Source organism: Cynara cardunculus (assembly GCF_001531365.2).
Source record: "Cynara cardunculus var. scolymus isolate 2C chromosome LG 10, CcrdV1, whole genome shotgun sequence".
In the NCBI taxonomy this organism is placed as follows: domain Eukaryota; kingdom Viridiplantae; phylum Streptophyta; class Magnoliopsida; order Asterales; family Asteraceae; genus Cynara; species Cynara cardunculus.
This window is the reverse complement of record NC_037537.1, coordinates 462013-483791: the sequence shown is the minus strand read 5'-3', so window position 1 is coordinate 483791 and position 21779 is coordinate 462013. Positions and strand designations below refer to the sequence as shown.

The 21779-nt window shown below is 34.0% G+C and overlaps 2 protein-coding genes across 2 annotated transcripts; one reads left to right on the top strand and one right to left on the bottom strand.

Moving 5' to 3' along the window:
* The first annotated feature begins 3378 nt into the window (after nt 1-3378).
* LOC112519736 (protein STRUBBELIG-RECEPTOR FAMILY 8-like) lies at nt 3379-12836 on the top strand. Its single transcript, XM_025127981.1, has 16 exons — nt 3379-3634; nt 4880-5012; nt 5634-5705; nt 5831-5896; nt 5987-6058; nt 6144-6215; nt 6880-6951; nt 7035-7100; nt 7341-7406; nt 7498-7802; nt 8290-8540; nt 8670-8941; nt 9336-9471; nt 10537-10676; nt 11143-11299; nt 12147-12836. The coding sequence occupies exons 1-16, from the start codon at nt 3535-3537 to the stop codon at nt 12297-12299; spliced, it is 2133 nt and encodes a 710-aa protein (XP_024983749.1). The 5' UTR covers nt 3379-3534; the 3' UTR covers nt 12300-12836.
* Nucleotides 12837-14185: 1349 nt separating this feature from the next.
* LOC112520277 (chromatin remodeling protein EBS) lies at nt 14186-19820 on the bottom strand. Its single transcript, XM_025128584.1, has 5 exons — nt 19425-19820; nt 17068-17410; nt 16223-16291; nt 15989-16124; nt 14186-14421 (listed from the first exon to the last, which is right to left on the bottom strand). Exons 1-5 carry the CDS (start codon nt 19495-19497, stop codon nt 14386-14388), a joined length of 657 nt encoding a protein of 218 aa, XP_024984352.1. The 5' UTR covers nt 19498-19820; the 3' UTR covers nt 14186-14385.
* Nucleotides 19821-21779: the final 1959 nt, after the last annotated feature.

Genomic DNA, 21779 nt, shown 5'->3' with positions numbered 1-21779 from the left:
TAAACTTAAATTAAATTATAATAAAATAAATAAATTAAAGAAGTTACATAAAAAATGAAAACTTTTAAATAGTTGATTTAATATTGACATTGGTATTTTTTTTTCAAATTTTTATGATATCTTCAAATTTATATTTTATTCAAAATTAAAATCATTATTGTTTTCTTAAAAACACATAAAATCGTATTATAACATCGACAGAGACAAATAATAAAATAGAACATTAAAATCGAGATGTGTCTTGCTGCATTACGCGAGTACTCTTCTAGTTATATTATAAAGCATTTGATAAAAACTCTTAAAACTTTTTTTTATGCAGTATGTACTGTTTATTGATGCATATTACTTAAAATTCAAAATTACAAGTAAGTTGTGCGTATGTTCAACTTATTAAAGCTTCATGTTTGAATTTGTGTAACTAACTGTAGATAAACATAATCAAATAGAGAATAAACATCTCATTTTAAATATATAAAATCTAAAATATAATTAGGATAATCATTGAGTTCTAACAAAATACTTAATTATTATCTTTATAAAAAATTATATTATTAAAGCAGAAATAAAAAAATGAATTATAGAAATACACAAAAAAAGAAGAAATTTTAAATAGTTAGTTTGATACTAATATAAATATTTTTTTAAATTTTTTATAATATATCTTCATATTTATATTTTATTCAAAAATAAAAATATTATTATTTTTTCAGAACCATATAAAACTGTATTATAACATCGACTGAGACAGAAAAATGAAACATTGAAATCTAGATGTATCTTGCTGCATTGTGCGAGTACCCTTCTAGTTATATTATAAAACATTTGATAAAAACTCTAAAAAACTATTTTTTATGCATTAAGTACTGTTTATTGATACATATTACTTATAGTTCAAAATTACAAGTAAATTGTGCGTATGTTCAACCTATTAAATATTCATGTTTGAATTTGTGTAACTAACTGCAGATAAATACGATCAAATACTTGATAGGTATCTCATTTTAAATATAAAAAATATAAAATATATTTAGAATAATCATTGAATTTTAACAAAACACTAATTATGATCTTTATAAAAAATTATATTACTAAACCAGTGACTTCATTATTAAATCTAAATTAAATTATTAATAAAAAATTAAATTAAATAAATTAAAAAAAAACTTTTAAATATTTAATTTGATACTAAAATCGATACATATTTTTTCAAAATTTTATGATACCTTCAACTTCATATTTTATTCAAAAAATAAAAACATTATCGTTTTTCAGTACCGCATAAAATCATATTATAACATCGACGGAGATAAAATAAAACTAAATATTAAAATCGATATGGATTTTGCTGCATTACTCGAGTATCCTTCTGGTTAATAAAAACATACTATCTTTCATATTAAAATTAATAATATTGCAAAGATACATCGCTATTGACATGAATTTAATGGTGGTTAAAGATGATCATTTGAACAGCGTACTGTATTAGAAAAATGCTGGTCGATGACACCGTCAGTCTACACCATAACACAGATACTACTGTGGTGTCCAATTGAAAGTTCTGACCAATATTCAAGCTTATAGTGAGACATATTTTATACAACCAATTTACTTGGTTAAAGTTGCATTTATTAGTATCAAAAAGTGTCCACAAATTGAATGAGAAGTGGGTCCATGTAAATAATCGAGACCTTGCTAAGTGATTGCTTAGGGACCTAGCAATCAGATTGTGAATAAGACAAAAAGAGTTTTAGAAAGAAAAAAATAGAGAACCAATCTCTACCAATCATTCTCATTCAACAATACATGATTGAAGCAGTTTTTACTAAATAAAATTGACATGTGGCATTTGTTTATTAGTTATTTTAATTTTTAAATAATTAAAAAGTGACTTTAACAAAAAAAATTAAAAATTAAAAAATACAACAAAATTCATGGTTTTTAATTCTCAATTGATATAGCACGCTATTGACATATTTTTGTACTTATTTTTGTGACTTGTCTTATTTAATTTTAATTATATGATAAGTTTTTTATAGTTATAATTACGTTTTAAAATATGCAATAATCCATCTAAATTATTTTATATATTTAAAACTAAAATAATAATAATTATATATGATAAAAAATAAAACATATAATTTTTATAAAATTATAATTTAGATTTGTGTAGGTGGATAAGAGAGAAAATAATATCCATTCTACCCTTAATCATGGAAAATTCATTACTTCTTTTATTAGTAAAAAGTAAAAACTAGAAGGGTACTCGTGTAATGCAACATGATGCATCTTGATTTTCTTTTGTTTTATTCTCTGTCAAAATTGATGTTATGCATAATGTTTTTATTTTTCGATAAAATATAAATTTGAAGATCTCATTAAATTTGAGAAAAATATATCGATATTAATATTAATTTAACTTTTTAAAAGTTTTCGTTATTTTATAACTTGTTTAGTTTAATTTTTTATTATAATTTAATTTATATTTAATAAAAAGTAATTTATTTAAATTTAATAATATAATTTATTATAAAGACAATATTAACTAATTAAGAAAAGAGAAAATTGCATCAAAATGGAACCAATTTTCACCTAATTCCTATTTTGGGGAACCAATTTCAAAATCGTCATTTTGGGGAACCAACTTGCACATGATTCCTATTTTGGGGAACCAATTTGCAAAATAATTATAGAAAAATAACTAAAATTCGTTTTTTTTCCAAAAATTAATGCAATAACATCTATTTTTCATTTCAAATCTTTTTTTTAATTCAAATATCAAATTGAACATTTTTTAAAAAAATACAAAAAACCACAATAAAAATTGTTTTTTTACTAATGCAAAAAAAATCAATTTAATAGAAAAAAATTAATTGATGCAATTGGTTAGATATAAAAATCTTGAATGTGATATTTAATATTTATTTTTTATTGCATCAATTAATTTTTTTCTCTTAAATTGATTTTTTTTGCATTAGTAAAAATAATTTTTATTGTGATAATTTGGATTTTTTTTAAAAATGTTCAATTTGATATTTGAATTAAAAAAACGAGATTTAAAATGAAAAATAGATTTTATTGCATTAATTTTTGAAAAAAATCAAATTTTAGTTAACTTTCTATAATTATTTTGTAAGTTGGTTCTCAAAGTAGGAATCAAGTACAAATTAATTACTCAAAATGATGATTTTAAAAATTGAGTCCCTAAAATAGGAATCAGGTAAAACTTGATTCCATTTTGGTGTAATTTTTCTTTGAGAAAATAATATGTAATAAATAATTTAATGGATATTAATTGGTTTTGATTTTTGTTCGCCGACACTTTTCCGTGTGTAGTCCTTCGTATTCAACTGCCTGCAAACTCTCTCTCTCTTCATTGCTCTGCTAACGAAGTTTCGAATCACTCTCTTTCTCTCTCCAGAAATGTCATTCAGACGCCAATGGCCATAAACGACGTTGAAACCTGCTTCTGTCTCTACGTTTCAAACGCCTCTCGTATTGCATGGCTTGATCACTGCCTGCAAAACAATTCCAACAATGGCCAAAATCACCTTCCATCACTTTCTGCTATTGGAACTGCTTTTGGCGATCTTCCTTTTTTCCACTTGTGTTCAAGCCATCACTGATCCAACTGATGGTATGTAACAATTACCGCTTGTTTTTCTTTGGTTAACATTTTGTGGATGTTTTTTTTGGTTTTGATCTTCATCAATTTGGTACTTTTGAGGTGTTTTTATTGGAAATTCAGTTATGTTAGATTGACAGTTTGTTGTTTAGGAGGAGCTTTGAAGCTTTTACTGCGTTGTGATTGGTGGAAATTCGAACTTGAGGATTTTTTTTCTTTCAAATATATGTTTTAAAGAGTTTTGTGATTCATATGGGAGCATGACATGTGTGAATGTATAGGTATTGATGATTGATTCAATGGTTTTGATGAAGATAATGGTTTATTGTGGGGTTAGTATTTGTATAATTTCTCTGTTTCATCAAACCTTATATCCTAGTTCAAATTAACACCAAATCTTTCTATTTCTGCTGCTTCATATGAAACTTATAGACATTGCATTTTTTCAAAAGTTGTTCATATTAATTTACGTTTTTGCTGGTTATGGGTACAGAGAAACTGATGGTGTATTTGTTATTCAATCCGTTCTGAAATAAACATACACTCATAATTTTTGATTTCCGATCCTGTACTATTCAAAACCGCACTTAGCATGGATTTTGTTGACAGTGTGACCACAATATTTTTCTGTCTGTACCACTTTCCCAAAAGTCTAGTATAATCAATTTTCTTTCTTTATGTCTATTAGCGCTAAATGCATGTGAACCTTGAAGTTGGAAAGCAACCCGTTTGGCATCCAAAAGTGTTACTGTTTTTCTTGGAACACTAAACGTATACAGAAAGTATACAAAGTGTGATGTGACCATTTTCAAATCAATTATGATGTTGATGACTAATTCTTTTGACCTAAAAGACAAAGTGGATCTCTTCCTGAAATCAAGGCGTAGTTAGTGGGCAATCAAAATGTTTTTCCGTGATAGATTTTGTAAACTAGGGTTAGATTAGTTATTTATGTTGCAGTTGGTAGTCAATTCTGGTCAGCAATGCAACTTTTGCTTTTTCGGCCTGCAATTGAGAAAACATATTGTTGTGACATTTGTTAGAGTCCTAAATCGGCTACACTTACACTATTTCTCCTCCATATATGTTGGAACTTCCCATCTCTCTCTTTTAAGGGATCTTTTGGAGTGTAATAGGATGGGATTCACATATTCTCACAATGTGTGTTCCACAAACATTTCGTTTGTCATTAGGTAGAAAATGAGTATAAATAGTGCATGCTGGTTTATTGGGGCTAAAGAAGTTGTCTGGTTGCAGTTCAAGCACTTCAGGTTTTGTACACATCTTTGAACAATGCTGCCCAGTTAACTAACTGGAAAAATAATGTTGGTGACCCCTGTGGAGAGTCATGGAGAGGGATTACCTGCCAGGGTACTGCTGTTGTTTCCATGTAAGTTAAGTTAAATTTCATTTAACGACATAACCCATGCATATTGGTAAATAGAAAAAGGTTTAGGAATTAGGATGCATCCAATCCCTTTATGCTTGTAGTGCCCTTCTTTATGGAAATTCTGTATGCAACTGTCATGATCATCTTCCACACAAGGGGCGAGCCTTGGAGCAACCGAGAGGCAGGTGAGATTCCATTGCTTCTAGGCCCACCCGGTGGATCGAATTAATGAACCCGCTGAATGATAAGGTTACTCCTATGAACCCTTTGGGGTAGCTCAACTGGTAAGCCCTTAGTTTTGTTACCCAAGAGGTCACCCGTTCAAGTCGCTTTCCCATGGGATTAGTTGAGGTTTCTGCAAGCTGGCCCAAACACTCACCATTGTAAAAAAGGTTACTCCTATGTGCTGGCAGGCCATGAGTTTCAATCACGGAAGTCAATTTGAAAATATGCAAGTTGAAAAAGGTGTATATGGACTTCCCTCCCAAATCCTTGTGAAGGCTAGGAGGCTTTGTGAACTCATGTCTCCCTTTCAATCATCTTCACAGAGAAGAACCTTGCTATTGTTTTTTGTTTTAATCATCATTCAACTGATAAGATTCATCATTGTTGCTTTGACAGTCAACTTCCTGGGCTAGGACTTGATGGCACATTGGGATACTTGTTAGCAGGCTTTGTCTCACTAAAAACATTGTGAGAATATCATCTTTATGTTCAACATAATGATTGATGAGTATTGTCTTTTTGTTTTCATATTTGGCAAGTTGAGGTATCTTATATGTTCCTGATTCAAGTTTATTTTGGGTACTTTGTTCTAGGGATTTTAGTGGAAACAACATTCATGACACAATTCCGTACCAGTTACCGCCAAATCTTACTAGCGTGTAACGATCTTTACATTTTCATTGATTACCATATTCTGTTAAAGATCTTAGAAGTCATTTGATGCCAATAGACATTTCTGTTGCATGCAGGAATTTTGCTAACAACAATCTAAGTGGAGGTCTTCCTTATTCCATTGCTATGATGTTTAATCTGAACTATGTGTGAGAGCCATACCTCAGATTCACCCCCCCCCCAATATTTAATGTTATTTTCTAGATTGCTTGATCATATAAATCTTTGTTTCAGGAATCTTAGCCGCAATGCGCTCGCTCAGAATATTGTTGATGTTTTTACTAATCTTACTAGCCTTGCAACTTTGTAAGTTCAAACTGCAATACTTATGGGCCACATTCGCTATATGCATTTGTAGTTTGTTTCCTATGTGAAGCAATATTTTTATATCTCGTGCACTATCCTATCAAGCTGTCTTACTGGGATATCTAAGTCTACTTGTTTACACCCTTTACTTTATTCTTAATTCTCCATTTTAAGAGCCCCATATCAATTGTCCTCGTATCAATAAAATGGGATCCACTATTACATCTTAATTTCTCCACTCCCAAGGTTCTAAATGGCGTGTCTCTACAATTACATTATCTAAAAAAGCAAATCATTATCACTCTCCAAAAGTTCCCTTCAGGAGAGAAGGTAGGTTCCAACTTATATTGAGGAGATATGGTCCAAGTCTAGCCAACGTATGACTTTAACAATAGACTGCCCTAGAGTGTCGAGAGGGGCTAGACGAGTACAAGTTGCCCCAAAGTGTCGAATCCCTAAAATGGTAGACCTTGAGCATGATACCATGTGAGAATATATGAACCCATTAGATTACTATCTAAAAGAGCCTTTGAAGAGAGAAGTGAGGTTCTAACATATATGCAGAAGAAATGGTCAAGTCTAGCTTATGTGGGACTCTTAACAATCAAACAGAGTGCAGAAATTCATCCCTATTCTAACCTGATTGACCTACATGCTGATGCAGGGATCTCTCACATAACAACTTCACTGGCGATCTTCCGAATTCAATCAGTTCATTGTCAAACATTACTACACTGTGAGCCTATACTTAATGCCACTCATTGCTTAATTGTTGGTTTACTTTCTCAGAAATTATTGTGATTCTTTTGTTTTTGTCAGTCATGTGCAGAACAATCAATTAACTGGCTCTTTAAGTGCCCTGTCTGGTTTGTCTTTGACTGATCTGTAAGTTTTTTAAATTCTTATTGTGACAAATGCACCCCACATGGACGGTGGATAGTAAAGTATTCTTGTGAGCTCCTTATAAATTCAAAGTTGTGGACTACCAATAATTTCCACCATGGTTTTAAGTTGATTCAGAGATTATTGGGGCAGCCTGCTGCTGGCTTGCGGCGTTACTCTTATGTTGGGTTGACTTGTGTTCTTAATTTGTTCCAGTTGTCTTATACGTTGTCTTTCTTACAGAAATATAGCAAACAACAATTTCACTGGATGGATACCAAGGGAGCTTCTCTCTCTCCCTACTTTTATGTAAGCTATCATGCTGCATATGAATAGTATGGCCATGTATTATAAGATTTGTCTTTTCCTTTTCATCTAGTGTAATACTTAAATGAAACAGATACGATGGAAATTCATTTGAGAATGGTCCTGCTCCTCCTCCACCTCCATACACTTCACCTCCTCCGGCTAGATCCAATAACAATAGAAGCCGTTCTCCTCCATCACGTATACCTACTGACTATGATGGGCAGTCATCAAATACAAGTAATCGGAAAAAGTTGAGCGTTGGAGCTATTATAGGCATAAGTGTAGGTTCTGCGTTCTTGGTCCTTCTTGGGCTTCTTGTGCTTGTGTTCTGCTTTCGGAAAGGAAAAAAGAAGAAAAATGCTCGAAAAACTTCCATAGGCAGTCGTCCTATCAGTGGTGAGAAATTATCCTGTTTTCTTGTTTGTTTCTTCTTCAAGCCCTCACCTTTGCTATCCCTTTTTTTTCTATGGAGAAACTTTCTATCTTTGTCACACACTTCTCACCCGCCAGGTGTCTTCACGGGAACAAAAGCGCTATTCTTAGAGGAGAGGTCAGGTGTACATCTCACCCCCTATCCCACCTCCGGGTGGGATATACTGGTCTCTTTTAATGATTATCCACAAAACCTTTTCATCCCATAATTAGAGTCCACATTTGACTTTGGAAAACCCACTATTTCAATGCACAAAATCACCACCGAGCACTTTTGTGTTTAAATCGATTTGTTTCATCACCTATAACTGTTCTTGCTTCTGTTTGTTGAATTCTATCATCAGATGACAATCTCCATGTCAAATACCATATGGGCGCACTAGGTTATTTCTCTCCAGAGAAGAAAAAATAGAGCTAACCATCCACTAATGCATTCTTTGTTTCATTTCAGTTAATACAGAAATTCAAGAGCAGAGGGTAAAACCAACAGCTAGCATGCTCGACTTGAGGTCCTCACCAGCTGAAGACTCGATGTTTGAGCTACAAAAAGATGGGTCTACAAAGAGAGTTAGGTCTCCTATAACGGCTACCTCATACACTGTTGCAGCTCTACAAACAGCAACAAACAGTTTTAGTCAAGAAAACATAATTGGTGAAGGCTCTTTGGGTCGTGTTTATAAAGCAGAGTTCCCCAACGGGAAGGTACATGTACTGTTAACATATTCTGGTTCCAAAGCTTCACAACCAGTCTGGATATCTCCCAAAGTTATTTTTATTTGAATAAATGTTGTTTTTGGTGATCTTGACGCCTAAAATCTTATTGTCTCACAGATGATGGCCATCAAGAAGATAGATAATGCAGCATTGTCACTACCAGACCAAGATAAATTTGTAGAAGCTGTTTCAAATATGTCACGTTTGAGACACCCAAACATAGTTCTGCTAGCAGGATATTGTGCAGAGCATGGGCAACGCCTTCTGGTTTATGAATACGTTGCAAATGGGAGCTTGCAAGATTTGCTGCACTTAGCCGATGATAGGAGCAAATCCCTGACATGGAATGCACGTGTTAGAGTAGCACTTGGCACAGCTCGAGCTCTAGAGTATGTCTTGAAATATGTTAAAGAGTCCCACATCAGCTAGACTTTGAGTCTTGGACCGTTTCTCCTCAATATCTCTCTTCAGGGGTCTTTTGGAGAATGATCTAATGGGTTCCACATACTCTCACATGGTATCAGAGGCAAGGTCTACCGCTCTATGGGACTTGACACTCTACCCTTTCTAGCCTCCGATGGAGGGACGTGTTGGAGTCCCACGATGGCTAGAGTTGGACCATTTCTCAATATTTGTTGGAACCCCCCTTGTCTCCTCAAGGGCAGGCTCTTAATGAGAGTATTCTGATGGATTCCACATATTCTCACAAAAAAAAGTTTCAGATATCTCTGTCTCCTTTTTCTATTTCTCTGCTTCATCTTAAATAGTGGCCATGCCTAACAGGTACTTGCATGAAGTTTGCCTACCTTCTGTCGTACATAGAAACTTCAAGTCAGCAAACATTTTACTTGATGAAGATCTCAACCCTCATTTATCAGACTGTGGTTTAGCCGCCCTTACGCCCAACACAGAGCGAGAGGTAAATTTGGTGGTGACACTTCTATGTCTATTTCTATTCATAATTCTCCCTCAAATCTTTTTTTCTCATATGGGTATCATGATCAGCCTTCATCAACTAGTTTAGATCTAACTTACTGAGTTTTTGTACCATCATACTTGTTTTTCCTTTAGAAAAACCTGCAAAAATAACTACATTTTGCAAGAATGAGAGATTTCAGGCCAAAAGCACCAAGCACGATTGTTCATGATGACATTGTCCCTTAGAAAAAGAAAGAGGATGGTGGTTGACGGTGACATTGATAGTTGTCACATTTACTCGAATGACTACTTTAATCCTACATTGATTTCTAATTGTTTAGGGAGAGGGTGGCCACTTCTTAAGATATTACTAAAACTATTATAGAGGCGTCAACCAAGTTGTCTTTTTCTTTGAAGTATATAATATTTTATATAAGGAAGAACTTACACACTTTGGTGAAGCTTGAACTCCTTACCTCCAGGGATGTTGAGTTCTACTAGTAACTCATATACCGCTAAGCCAATGACCATTTGGTAATCAAATTGTCTTTGATGGGTGATCATCACTGGCAGAACCAGCCTTGGGCCAGGGTGATCCCATGCACACCCTGGGCTTTGTAAAAAAACTTATGTATCTGACCTGCAATGCAATCTCATGTGGCTGATATTTAAGTGACTTAATGGATTCCCTCTCTCTCTCCCTCATCAAATAATTATATGCTTAATATCTTTTTTTAATCTGAAATCTTCTCCTTCATTTTAGAATTAGTAAATATAAATTTTCTGTGGTAGCTTGTAAAAATTTATAACTCATCTACACCCATGTGTGAAATTAAATTTTATAGAGTAGTTACATATATTTATTTTTGGATGATCACTTCAACAATACAATATCTTTCTATATTTGTTTTTTATTTTTTGAATTTACATAATTGTATTTAAGAGGACCGCCCTGGTCAGAAATCATGGCTTCCCTCTTGGTGGTCATATCGTGGATTTGCTACCTACAACTAATCTTCGATGTGGCATCATTAGTTTCTTAAGTTGCATGTTCAATTTTCTACAGGTATCAACACAGATGGTTGGTTCATTTGGTTATAGTGCTCCAGAATTTGCCTTGTCCGGTGTATATACTGTAAAAAGTGATGTTTATAGCTTCGGAGTGGTGATGTTGGAGCTCTTGACAGGTCGAAAGCCACTTGACAGGTAAACCCTCCTCCAAAGAAGGATGATTTAAAACAAAAAAGTAGTTTTCCTGGTTGATTTATCATCAAAGAACTATGTTGTATAGTTGTAACTAGGATCGTAAACCAAATGAGCCCAATATATCCACCCGAGGTGGGGTCAGGCTAGAGATGCACAAGACCTGAGACTTTTTGGGCCTAGATGTGGGCGTGGTCCTTCCAAGCCTTTTTTCAGTAAGCAAAAAACGAGTGTTGGCTTCGGGTGTGAAAATAGACCCGATCATACTTTTTCAGGCCAGGCCGTATTGGCTTATTAGGCCAGAGTTTTATGGACTTTTGAAAAAGAAGTTGGCCCAAGCGGGCTTTTAGGCCCGGCTTGGAGCTTTTTTTGCTTCTTCGGTCTCAGGGTGGGATGTACGCAGATGTGTTCAAATTTCGATTAATTGTAACAAATTTTGACTTCTCTTGCTTTTCTTTTAATTGTGTAGTTCAAGAGTGAGATCAGAGCAATCACTAGTGAGATGGGCTATCCCTCAACTCCATGATATAGATTTATTGGCCAAAATGGTTGATCCTGCATTAAATGGCATGTATCCTGCCAAGTCTTTGTCTCGGTTTGCTGACGTCATCGCCCTTTGTGTTCAGGTGAAGTTCTTGAAATCATTCAACTCATATTATGTGCTTACACATAAATGCAACAAGTTTCTTTATGGATTCTTCGCAAATAAATGTAACATTTCCTTTGTGAGTAAGGTTTCAATCTAAATTTACGCTTATTACCCATCATTAGTTATTTCAAAATGCTTTTAACATTGATGTTGATGCAAGAATTCCTCTATTTTGTGAGATATTTAAGATGTTTGAATAATCGTAAATAAATATCATTAAACTCGGTGCAAAATCAAACTCTACATTCATTCTGGGAAGGAGGGAATATATATTTGCATATCTATGTGTCTACTTATAAATCTTATCAAAAGGGGAAATTTATCTGATTTACCTAATATACGGGGTAAATCAGACAAACTCGCCCCTTCTGATAGGCCGGCATGGCCATGTTTGTGAAGATTAAAAAAGAATACACTTTGTAATTTAAAGATGCCATAAAATCAACTTTTTGTATCTACATATTTTTTTAAATTTCATTAAAACCAGTTGTTATAAATTATATATATATATATATATATATATATATATATATATATATTCTATTTTATACTCTTTGGCAACCTATCTATAACATGTCAAAAAAAAATTCACACTTTTTCTCCATGAAAACCGTCGCTCTGCTCTTTAGAGTAGAGGTCAGCTCTTCGTACATCCTACCCTTATACCCCTCTTCCAAGTGGATATACTTGGTTAATTTAGTGTGGTTTTGTACCGTATCAGAACTATGGTTAACTTGTAGAAACAGATTAATCAACTATGATGATTAAAAAACCAGATCACTCTCATGTAACGGGAAAACATGAGCTTTTGTTTTTGTGTATAGCCTGAACCAGAGTTCCGGCCTCCCATGTCCGAAGTTGTGCAAGCGCTAGTTCGTCTAATGCAGAGGGCAAGCATTGCCAATAGACGAACCAGTGAGGACTCGGGGTTCATATACAGAACCCCGGATCACGAAGCTTATGAGACGACATGTTAACATCATCCAAGTTATCAAGCCGAGCATCCTCACAGTTTTTCCGTGTATATGCAAGGTCAAAGTCAGACCTTCACAAAGAGATCAGTCAAAGGTAATACGCGTTACCAAAACCGCACTATACATACATACATACATACATACATACATATCAGTCAGTAACGAAATTTATGCTATACAAGCCACGTGAGGTTAAGCCATTATCGTTAAGTTCAAATTGGCTACAAAATCCGTGGTCTACCAATACAAAATCAAGTTACCAATTTAAACTTAACGATAATTGTTTACTCTCACCCGGATTGTAGAGCAGAAAATTCCTTTTCCTAAATGTATTATTTATGTATGTATGTATGTATGTATGTATGTATGTATGTATTTGTATATATAATTTAAATACATCAAAAGATGGTTTCTTGAAGTTGAAGTAAAAGTAAATATTTATACAGATTACATATGGTTTGAAAACAATTGTGAGTTACAATTTTAGTTGATTTCTAAATGTATATTCAAAATATTTATGGTACAACAAAAGCTTGTTATGCAAAGTGATTTCGATTTGATTTATGCACAAGTCGTGTCTTCATGGAAACAGTCGGCTACTTCATCATCTGGGACAAATGACAGATCTGCATACATTCCAAACCAAACCCTACTTTCAAGTGAGATATATTGGGTTGAGTTAGTTTTGATTTGATTTGCATTGGTGTTTAACTGATGTAGTGGTTGTATGTTGTGAAGTTTTGTTTGTACCGTGAAGTATAAGTATTGCATGCATAGGTGCAAGTAGGGTGTTAACGAGTCGAGTTGAATCGAGTAGCAAGAAAAAAATAACATCATGCTTGAGCTTGACTCAGAACTCAAATTGTGTTCACAATTTTGAGTTGCACATTGTATTGACCTAAACTTCAAACTCTAGCTAGTGTATTGGGTCAAACTTGAGATTGATTGACTCATTTATTGGCTTGCCTTAGGGTTGTGGCATATTGATTGAAGTCTAGCGATGTGATGGAATATCTCATCTGTCCTGGTTCAATTCCAGGTGTCTAAAACAATTGTGGTCATTGAGTTTATTAAAACTGATGTCTTGCAGTCAAAGTTTGCCGGATTAGTTTGGGCATAGCCTGAGACACTTAAAAAAGATGTGTGACCAATAGATTTTAGCGACAGATTGCACATGTCGCTAATTTCCAAGGTATTTCCGATGGACTTTTGTCCAATTTGTAGTCCAAAGACCAGTGATAAAACAGAGCAGGTTTTACATGGAGAAGATTTGTAATTAGTGACAACCATCTTTCCATCAATAATTTGTCAGTAATTGTATATGGATCAGCGACAGTGTAATCACGATTCTAAAATTTGTTGACAAAATTTCGTCTATTTAATTTTACAAGGTTTGTCGATATTACGTTGGTAAACTGTAAATTATACCCACGAATTACCGACAAAGTTAAATTTCAATTTTTGATTTTGATAGCCATTGATAATCCAAAATGTTACGCCTTACCGATGGATCAACGATGGTACATATCTATCGGTACTTAAGTTTTGAATAATTTTTAGTTGAATTTGTATATTGATAATTCGTTATAACATTCCATTAGAAATCCATATATAATTTGTCGATAATCAGTAGTTGGTTTTATGATTATGAGTTGTTTGTTTACCTCTTAATAGTTCTACTAAGAGATAGCCTCTGAATTGCTAAGAGGTGAATCTTGTTTGGCAAAAAAAAGCTCGTCTCTTAATGATTCTAAAATCCACCGAATGATTTTGTATCTTGAGCCTTCCTTAACCATTCAGTATCCTAATTTCATTTTGAATAATTACCAAACAATTATATTTCAATTTGCACTAAAGTGAGCTGTCGAATGATTGTTGAGTAGAACCCCTTAAATTAAGTGAGTTTTATTATGCATTTGACATCGATTTAAGCTTGAACGCAAGCTTGAGTTGCTTGTTAAATTCTATATCACACAAAACTATCAATCCTATTATACAAACACTTTGTTCATTTATTATGACTTCTTATCAAAACTACTGAGCATATAACATTTTCTGAACTACACAACACCCATAAAAACATGGCACTTCAAGTGAAATCATCCCTTTTGCGCTTGTGTTCCTCCTGAAAACACGACACAACCGGAATCAGATGAAAGAAAACGAGCAAATATTTGCAGTCGTTGTAAAGATAGAGACCACCCAAATGTTGATCATTTGATCCTATAAACAAAGGAACTCATTGGTTATAGGGCCGTTTCAGTTATTTTGGATCTTCTCTTACTCTTACACTTGTAGCAAGACTATAGATCGACTCACAAGTAATAAACATAACAAATATATAAAAGTTCATACCATATATCATATTAAAAATCTTGCAAATTAAAACTACAAAAGTGTCTTAAAATGACAAAGTAACCTATGAAATTCACTTGAATGGAATCATTCTTCTAACATAAAACTGGAATCAGGAATTGACAAATCGGCTCAAAAAGTAAATGCCTAAAAAAGTTATAATTGGACTAAGGTTAAAGCATATAAACTTTGGGGCCCTTGTTCATATCTCATATTGGAAAACACTCAGGTACGACCCTCGATGGTTATAGCAAGTGATTGGAGACTATTTGGTGGCCGTTGGCATACATTTCTTTTTAGACCGACAATGAATGAAAACGGATCCTTATAGAAATAGGTAAAAACATCCCACTGAAACCATATTCAAAGCAAAATATGCGTAAAAATCTGATATAGCGTGTTGAATCCCTATATTGGGTGTAACATCTTTGACTATGCTGGCTACATAGACCATCAAATCCGTGTATATATATATGTGTGTGTGTGTGTGTGTGTGGAACCTACGCTCTTTAGGAGAGATATTCAAAGCAGTTCTACATATCCTAAAAATGTGGAGAGATAAATCATGTTTTATTTGGTCTCCGCAATGATTCTTATTGTATCTCGTGTATTTTACTAATAGATCCACCAAAAAGAGACCGACCCCATTTACATGAAGAAAGCTAGAAATCAACGACGACCATCATCCTAATTGCCTAACCGTTCTTCATTTATGAATCAGACTCCGTATCCAACACTATAAGAATGTCTGACTATTAGTCAAATATCTAACATACCCACCAATAAGAACAATACATAAGGTCTCTTGCGGGCCAAAATCAACATCACCAATATTCTGTAACAATCCCTAGAGGCCAGTTTAAATAAAAAGACTAAATATCGTAAGAAGATAAGAAGTGAAGGTTAAGGAAAGATTCATATGTGAATCCTTAAAAAGATCGGGAAAAAAATCTACTTGAATTGAAGATGCTGAACAGACGTTACAGATTGTCCATATGGGTTCACAAATGCACCTTCAAATGGATTTTTAAATGATTCACATATGAATCTTCCCTACTTACCTTCTCACGATATTTAGCCTTCTTATTTGAACATCCCATAACTAAAATGCTGCATTTATCATGGGATTGATGATGTAATATCATTCGAGTATAACATACCAAATGAATCAAGTGAGTCCCACACAGAGTAGGGTCTAAAGAGGGTAAGATGTATCATTTGAGTTACAATCACAAGTGGCCAAACAAACAGAAAACATGCAAAAAGAAAGAAAAAAATTGGATTCCATGAGACTACTACAATACACAAAGCATAAAAGTTTGGTGGTATAGTCTCACCTTGTCATTGACAAGAGCAGATGAAGAACTTCCACTGTCAGATCTCTTACTATCTACAGATGAGCAATCAGAACACGTAAAGATACCTATTTCCTTTGCCTGATCAATAGTCATGTTTAAGCATTCCGGATGATACCTGCAAATAACACAAAAGAGGAAGAAATGGTAAATAAAGCAATTCACGTAGAACGTAATGGTCGTCAAGAAAGATGCCATATTTATATAGTGTCATACCAGTCTCTGCAAGCGTCACACTGTACCATCATGTTATCAGGATTATATGGCATCTCGCATTTGCAATACCTTCAAAAATAATCACCCATCAATAATTACCAAACCAAACGAAGCCGGTATACTCCATCTGGATGCAGGGTTTGAGGATGGGATGTATGCAGACTTGTTCTCTATCCCAAAGAGTAAAGCAGTTGTTTCAGTGAAAACCCAGCTTGTGAAAAGTATGGGAAACTACAACAAAATTGGCTTTGTAGGACGCTTAGAATTAATGTCTAAGCGTCCCAATAGATACTTTGTAGAACATAAGTTTATAGGACAAAACTTTAAAGCGTCCTATCTAAAAGCATTACAATAAGTTTATAGGATGCTTTTAGGCGTTTTAACAAGCTTTTTAGGACGCTTTTAAAATAAAGTGTCCTATTAGCTATTTTTATAGGACCCTTTTGAGAAATGTCCTATAAACCTATCTTTTTATAGGACATTTTTTCAAATAGTCTCGTATAAAATAGCTCATAGGACATTGTCCATTAAAAAAGCGTCCCAAAAGACTTGTTAAAACGTACCATAAACCTATTGTAACACTTTTAGACAGGATGCTTTTTGGTTTAGTCCTATAATTGGTCCTATAAAGTATTTTATTAGGACGCTTAGACATTTTAGGCGACCTATAAAACCAATTTTGTTGTAGTGAGAGATGAAGAAAGTTTGCCACAAAAGTTTGAATAAATATATGTAGATCTAAACGAAGATTATTATTATTATTATCATCATACAACAGTAATTAAAAGTCTCGTATTTGCAAGAATGATTTAATCAATGAAGAAAGTTGAAGGTGCGAAACTTACACAGCGACACTGTCAGGATTGAATCCTCCGTTAGCAGCCTTGTACTCAAATCGACAAAAGTAGTCCTCGGCTCCAACATCCCGAAGCTTGGTGTAATTCTTGAAGGTATGAACAATACACTTACCTTCAATTGTATTAGCACTTTGAGTATCATAGTGATCTGATAAGAACAATTCTTTCGATCCATGAAACTTCTGTCGCCCTCCAATTGCTTCCTCTGGACGATAGTACCATCTAACTTGAACCTTCACGTTTCCCTTCACATCAGACTCGACTCTCTCCACACGAGCCACATATGGGTTTTTCTCGTTCTCCAAAGGTCTCATCAACACGGAATCCCCAGCTTCGAAACCATAAGAAAAATAATAAAAAATGGAATCTCATTCGTCAATTCTACTTCATAGAACACTTGGAGAAAAAAGTGTTGTGCTTGCATAAATAAAGATGAATGACACTGATAATGAAACACCTGTCACACATGTTACAACTCGTCCCACATGGATAGAAATGGGATTTCTGAGCTCCTTAAAATGGATTGCCAATAACTTCCACCATGGTTTTAAGTTGGGTTTGAAGTTATCAGGTCAGAGGTGTTACAACACGTACACAAACAATGATGAATGTTTTGCAGATATGAATTATGTGCCCCAAGGCCTATACTAATCACTTGCACCTAGGGTCCTTTGGTTAAATGACGTTCTCATTGGGGTTTTTTTTAAATCCATGATATTCTGACAAGTTTGAGAATGACCGAAGAATGTCCATGCACAAGAACGCTTAAAATCCTGTCAATAAGTCATGGATTTAAAAACTTATTCAGAAGAATAACCTTTTAACATATTTTTTTAAATGTCTGACCTTCTGACAGATTTTAAGGCATTCTTGTGTTCAAAAGAATTAGTATGTGTGTGTGTTTGTATGAACCAATGACCTTGTCCCACCCAGTCACAGCCCTTCTCCCTGTCTCATGACATGCCAAACATGGAACAATGAGTTTTTGTCCTGTCCCATGTTGTGCCAATGTTGGACAGTGAGTTTTGTCATATCCTATCTCGTCCTATGTACCAGACACAACCTAATTGAATTTCTACACAAATATATATATATATATATATATATATATGTGTGTGTGTGTGGTGAAGTTGAGGCATCATGTTCTAGGTTTCACAATGGTTCAGCCAGTAAAAATAAATCTTGCTGCTAGCGAACCCGGCTCAACCAAACCGAAAAGCAAAAACCACACTGGAATCTATTCGATCAGAAACCAGAAAACTGAATAGCACAATATCTGACAATCACAAACGAATCAATAAGAAATTGAAAAGCATTTTGAGTCGAGGCACTTTTTAGACTCGTATAGGGCTTGGGTGTCTCGTGCCACTGCTCAACTGTCCCTACGTAGTTCTTAAAAGAAAGATTAGAACTCTCAAAGGTATCTGTTGGTCACGGTTCCAGCATCTTCCTAAATCGAAACGTGGCGCTGGCTGCTACGCTATTAGGGAAATAAGGTTGCGCCTTCACCAAGGCAATTGCTTTTRGTGTAGTGGGTAAGCGCTTGATCCTAACAATTGGTATCAGAGCAGGTCACGGGTTCGAATCCCATGGTGTGCATAATATGCAAGGAGTGCATAATTATGAGAAAGGCATGCTGCGCGGCCATTGACTTCTAACGAAGCTCTTATTAGTATCGGCAGATGCTGGGGGGGGGGGAATTGTTGGTCACGGTTCCAGCATCTTCCTAAATCGAAACGTGGCGCTGGCTGCTACGCTATAAGGGAAATAAGGTTGCGCCTTCACCAAGGCAATTGCTTTTGGTGTAGTGGGTAAGCGCTTGATCCTAACAGTATCACTGTTTTGCTTCGATCAATGGCCCCGTTTTACTCAATTCGCTGAGTTTTGAATGGGTTTTTATCGAAGAATAAACGAATCAAATGGATAGATATGAGCAATGATCTTCGGAGAGGTGTTCATCTAGGGTTGATTACAAGAAAGGAACTACGGTTTCGGGAACCCAAACGGTGAGGCGAATGGCGCCACCGTTTCAAAATTTTCTGGATCCGCCTTTGTCATACAAAATTACCATAAAACAAATTCTCCTCAACCAATGTTTCCGTTTCCCACGATGCAGCAACGGCAAACGAACTAAATCTCGCCGGAGATTATCTCTAAAATCTCACATAAACTAGGGTATCATATCACCTACTAGATTAGTTCTTCACAAATCATAGATTGCTCAAAATTCCATCAGTCTCATTGATTCATTTCTCAGACAAAATCTAGAAACTAAATCTACCCCCAAAATGCAAATTTCAGCAACATGTATATATGTGTATGCATGTATGTATGTGTATGTATACCTCTGACCACTTTGTTGGTGCCTCTGATGGTGAAAGATTCCAAGTCTCGCTTGCCTGTTCTGGTTTTCGCCATTGCTATCAAAAATCGGAGCAGGAAAAGATTCTGAATCGCAGGTTTATGCTTGTCAATAACGAGACTGAGGTGTTACATCAAGGATGGAATAAAAAATCTAGGGTTTCGTAATTTTGGGATTCTTCGAGGGTTCAAACAAATTTCTTCTGAAAAGTCGTCTGAAAATGAAATGAACTATTTATAGCCCTAGATCATTTTTTTTACGACTTTTTACACAGACCAAATTTCATATGTTCACTTTTATAATTTATATATATAATAATTTTGAAATCAAATTGTTCATTTCAGTAGTTGATGAATCATGCTTCTTTTTGATGCATTTAACAATTGAATTTCCTTCATCTTCAACCTCAATTTGTTGGGAGAAACATGAAAACTAGGGTTTGTTCTTAGACAACGATTTGTGATTTAGGGTTGCAGAGACTTGTGTGTGGGGGATGCTACATTGCTTTATCCGGGTGGTCGAGGTACATACAATAAGAATGGAGTTTAGGGTTCCATTCTAGACACCATCTCTCTCTCTCTCTAAAAGAGTAATGTTTTGTTTGCTTTTGTTTCTCTCTTTAAGAGTTAATTAAAAGATATTCTTTAAATCGTTAAGAGGTGAATCATGTTTGGTAAAAAAAAGTCTGTTTTTTATGATTTAAAAACCCCTTAACTATTTAGTGTCCTAATTTCATTGTTAACAATTATCATACAATTATATTTCATTTTGCACTATATCATGAAAGCCTCTTAATTATCCTGCAATAAATCATTCAACAACTTCCAAATAGCTTCTAAATTAACATAGTTGTTGAAGTAAAAATATTTTTGTTGGGTTTTAGTTTGCGAAAATAACCGGATAAAACGCAGCGGAAAAACAGAACCCGGTTACAAAAACGTTTAGAAAATTTTTTTCTAAATAAAACCTAAAGCCAGATCCATTGACAACTAAAACGAATCTACATAGACCATAGGGTGTTTAAAATATTTACCTTGAGGATTAAATTGAAACTTTGATGTAGCACTAAGAAACCAAATCAGGTTTCCTTTATCGGTTGTCCACACACGAACACGCTTGGAACTTCCACCGGGTGCTAGCGCAAAGAATCCTAATTCTATAATTGTATCGTTTATGGTTTTGAGGCAACAACTAGTTATTAGAACTCAATCTTCTATTTTGGTTTAGCCCCTAAGCCTTATTTATATGGTCAGTCTTCGAGATTGACCATAACTCTTAATAAGACTTAATCATTATCTAAAATGATTATTTATTTATCTAATAATATCTTATATAATTATCTAAAAATATTTAAGATAATTATATATATATATATATTTATAGATTAAACTCTGTAATTATAATAATCACAAAACGGTACACATGTTTAGATTATTTTTCTTTAGTGGAAGCATACGTGTTCTTTGTGTGCGACCATTTAGGTTTACATGACTCGTTAGCAGTGTATCTGGGTGACACGTGTTATGGGTATAACATACAACTTACAATTTTAAATTTTCAGTGTATCTGGGTGACACGTGTCTGGAAAGTTAAGGCTCTGAACCATTAGACAACCCCTTAGATGCAAAATGGTTAAGAGATAATTTTCACCATTAAGAGGTTCAATTTCTTTTGCCAAACAGCCCTGCCTCTTACGGATTAAGAGGCTCCCTCTTACCGATTAAGAGGCAAACAAACAGCCCCTTAGGCTCTTATAATGAATAGTGGATTGAATATTAAGGTTAATCAATATATATATATATATATATATATATATACTAAAATGGTACTCGCGTAATGCAACAAGATACATCTTGATTTTAATATTTCATTTTATTTTTGATCTCAGTCGATGGTATAATATGATTTTATGTGATTTTGAGAAAGCGATGATCTTTTTATTTTTGAATAAAATATAAATTTGAAGATATCATAAAATTTTGACAAAAATATATCGATATTAGTATCAAATTAACCATTTAAAGTTTCTCATTTTTTGTGTATTTTTTTAATTCAATTTTTTTTAAAATTTAGGTACAATAACGAAGTAATTTATATTTGGTCTAATAATATAATTTTCTTATAAAGATAATAATTACTTATTTTGTTAGAACTCGATAATTATTCTAATTATATTTTAGTTAAAATGATATATTTATTCTCTATTGATTATGTTTATCCGTCCGCAGTTAGTTATACGAATTCAAAGCTTTAATAAGTTGTACTTATGTATAATTTACTTGTAATCTTGAATTTTAAGTAATATGCATTAATATACAGTACTTTATGCATAACAAAA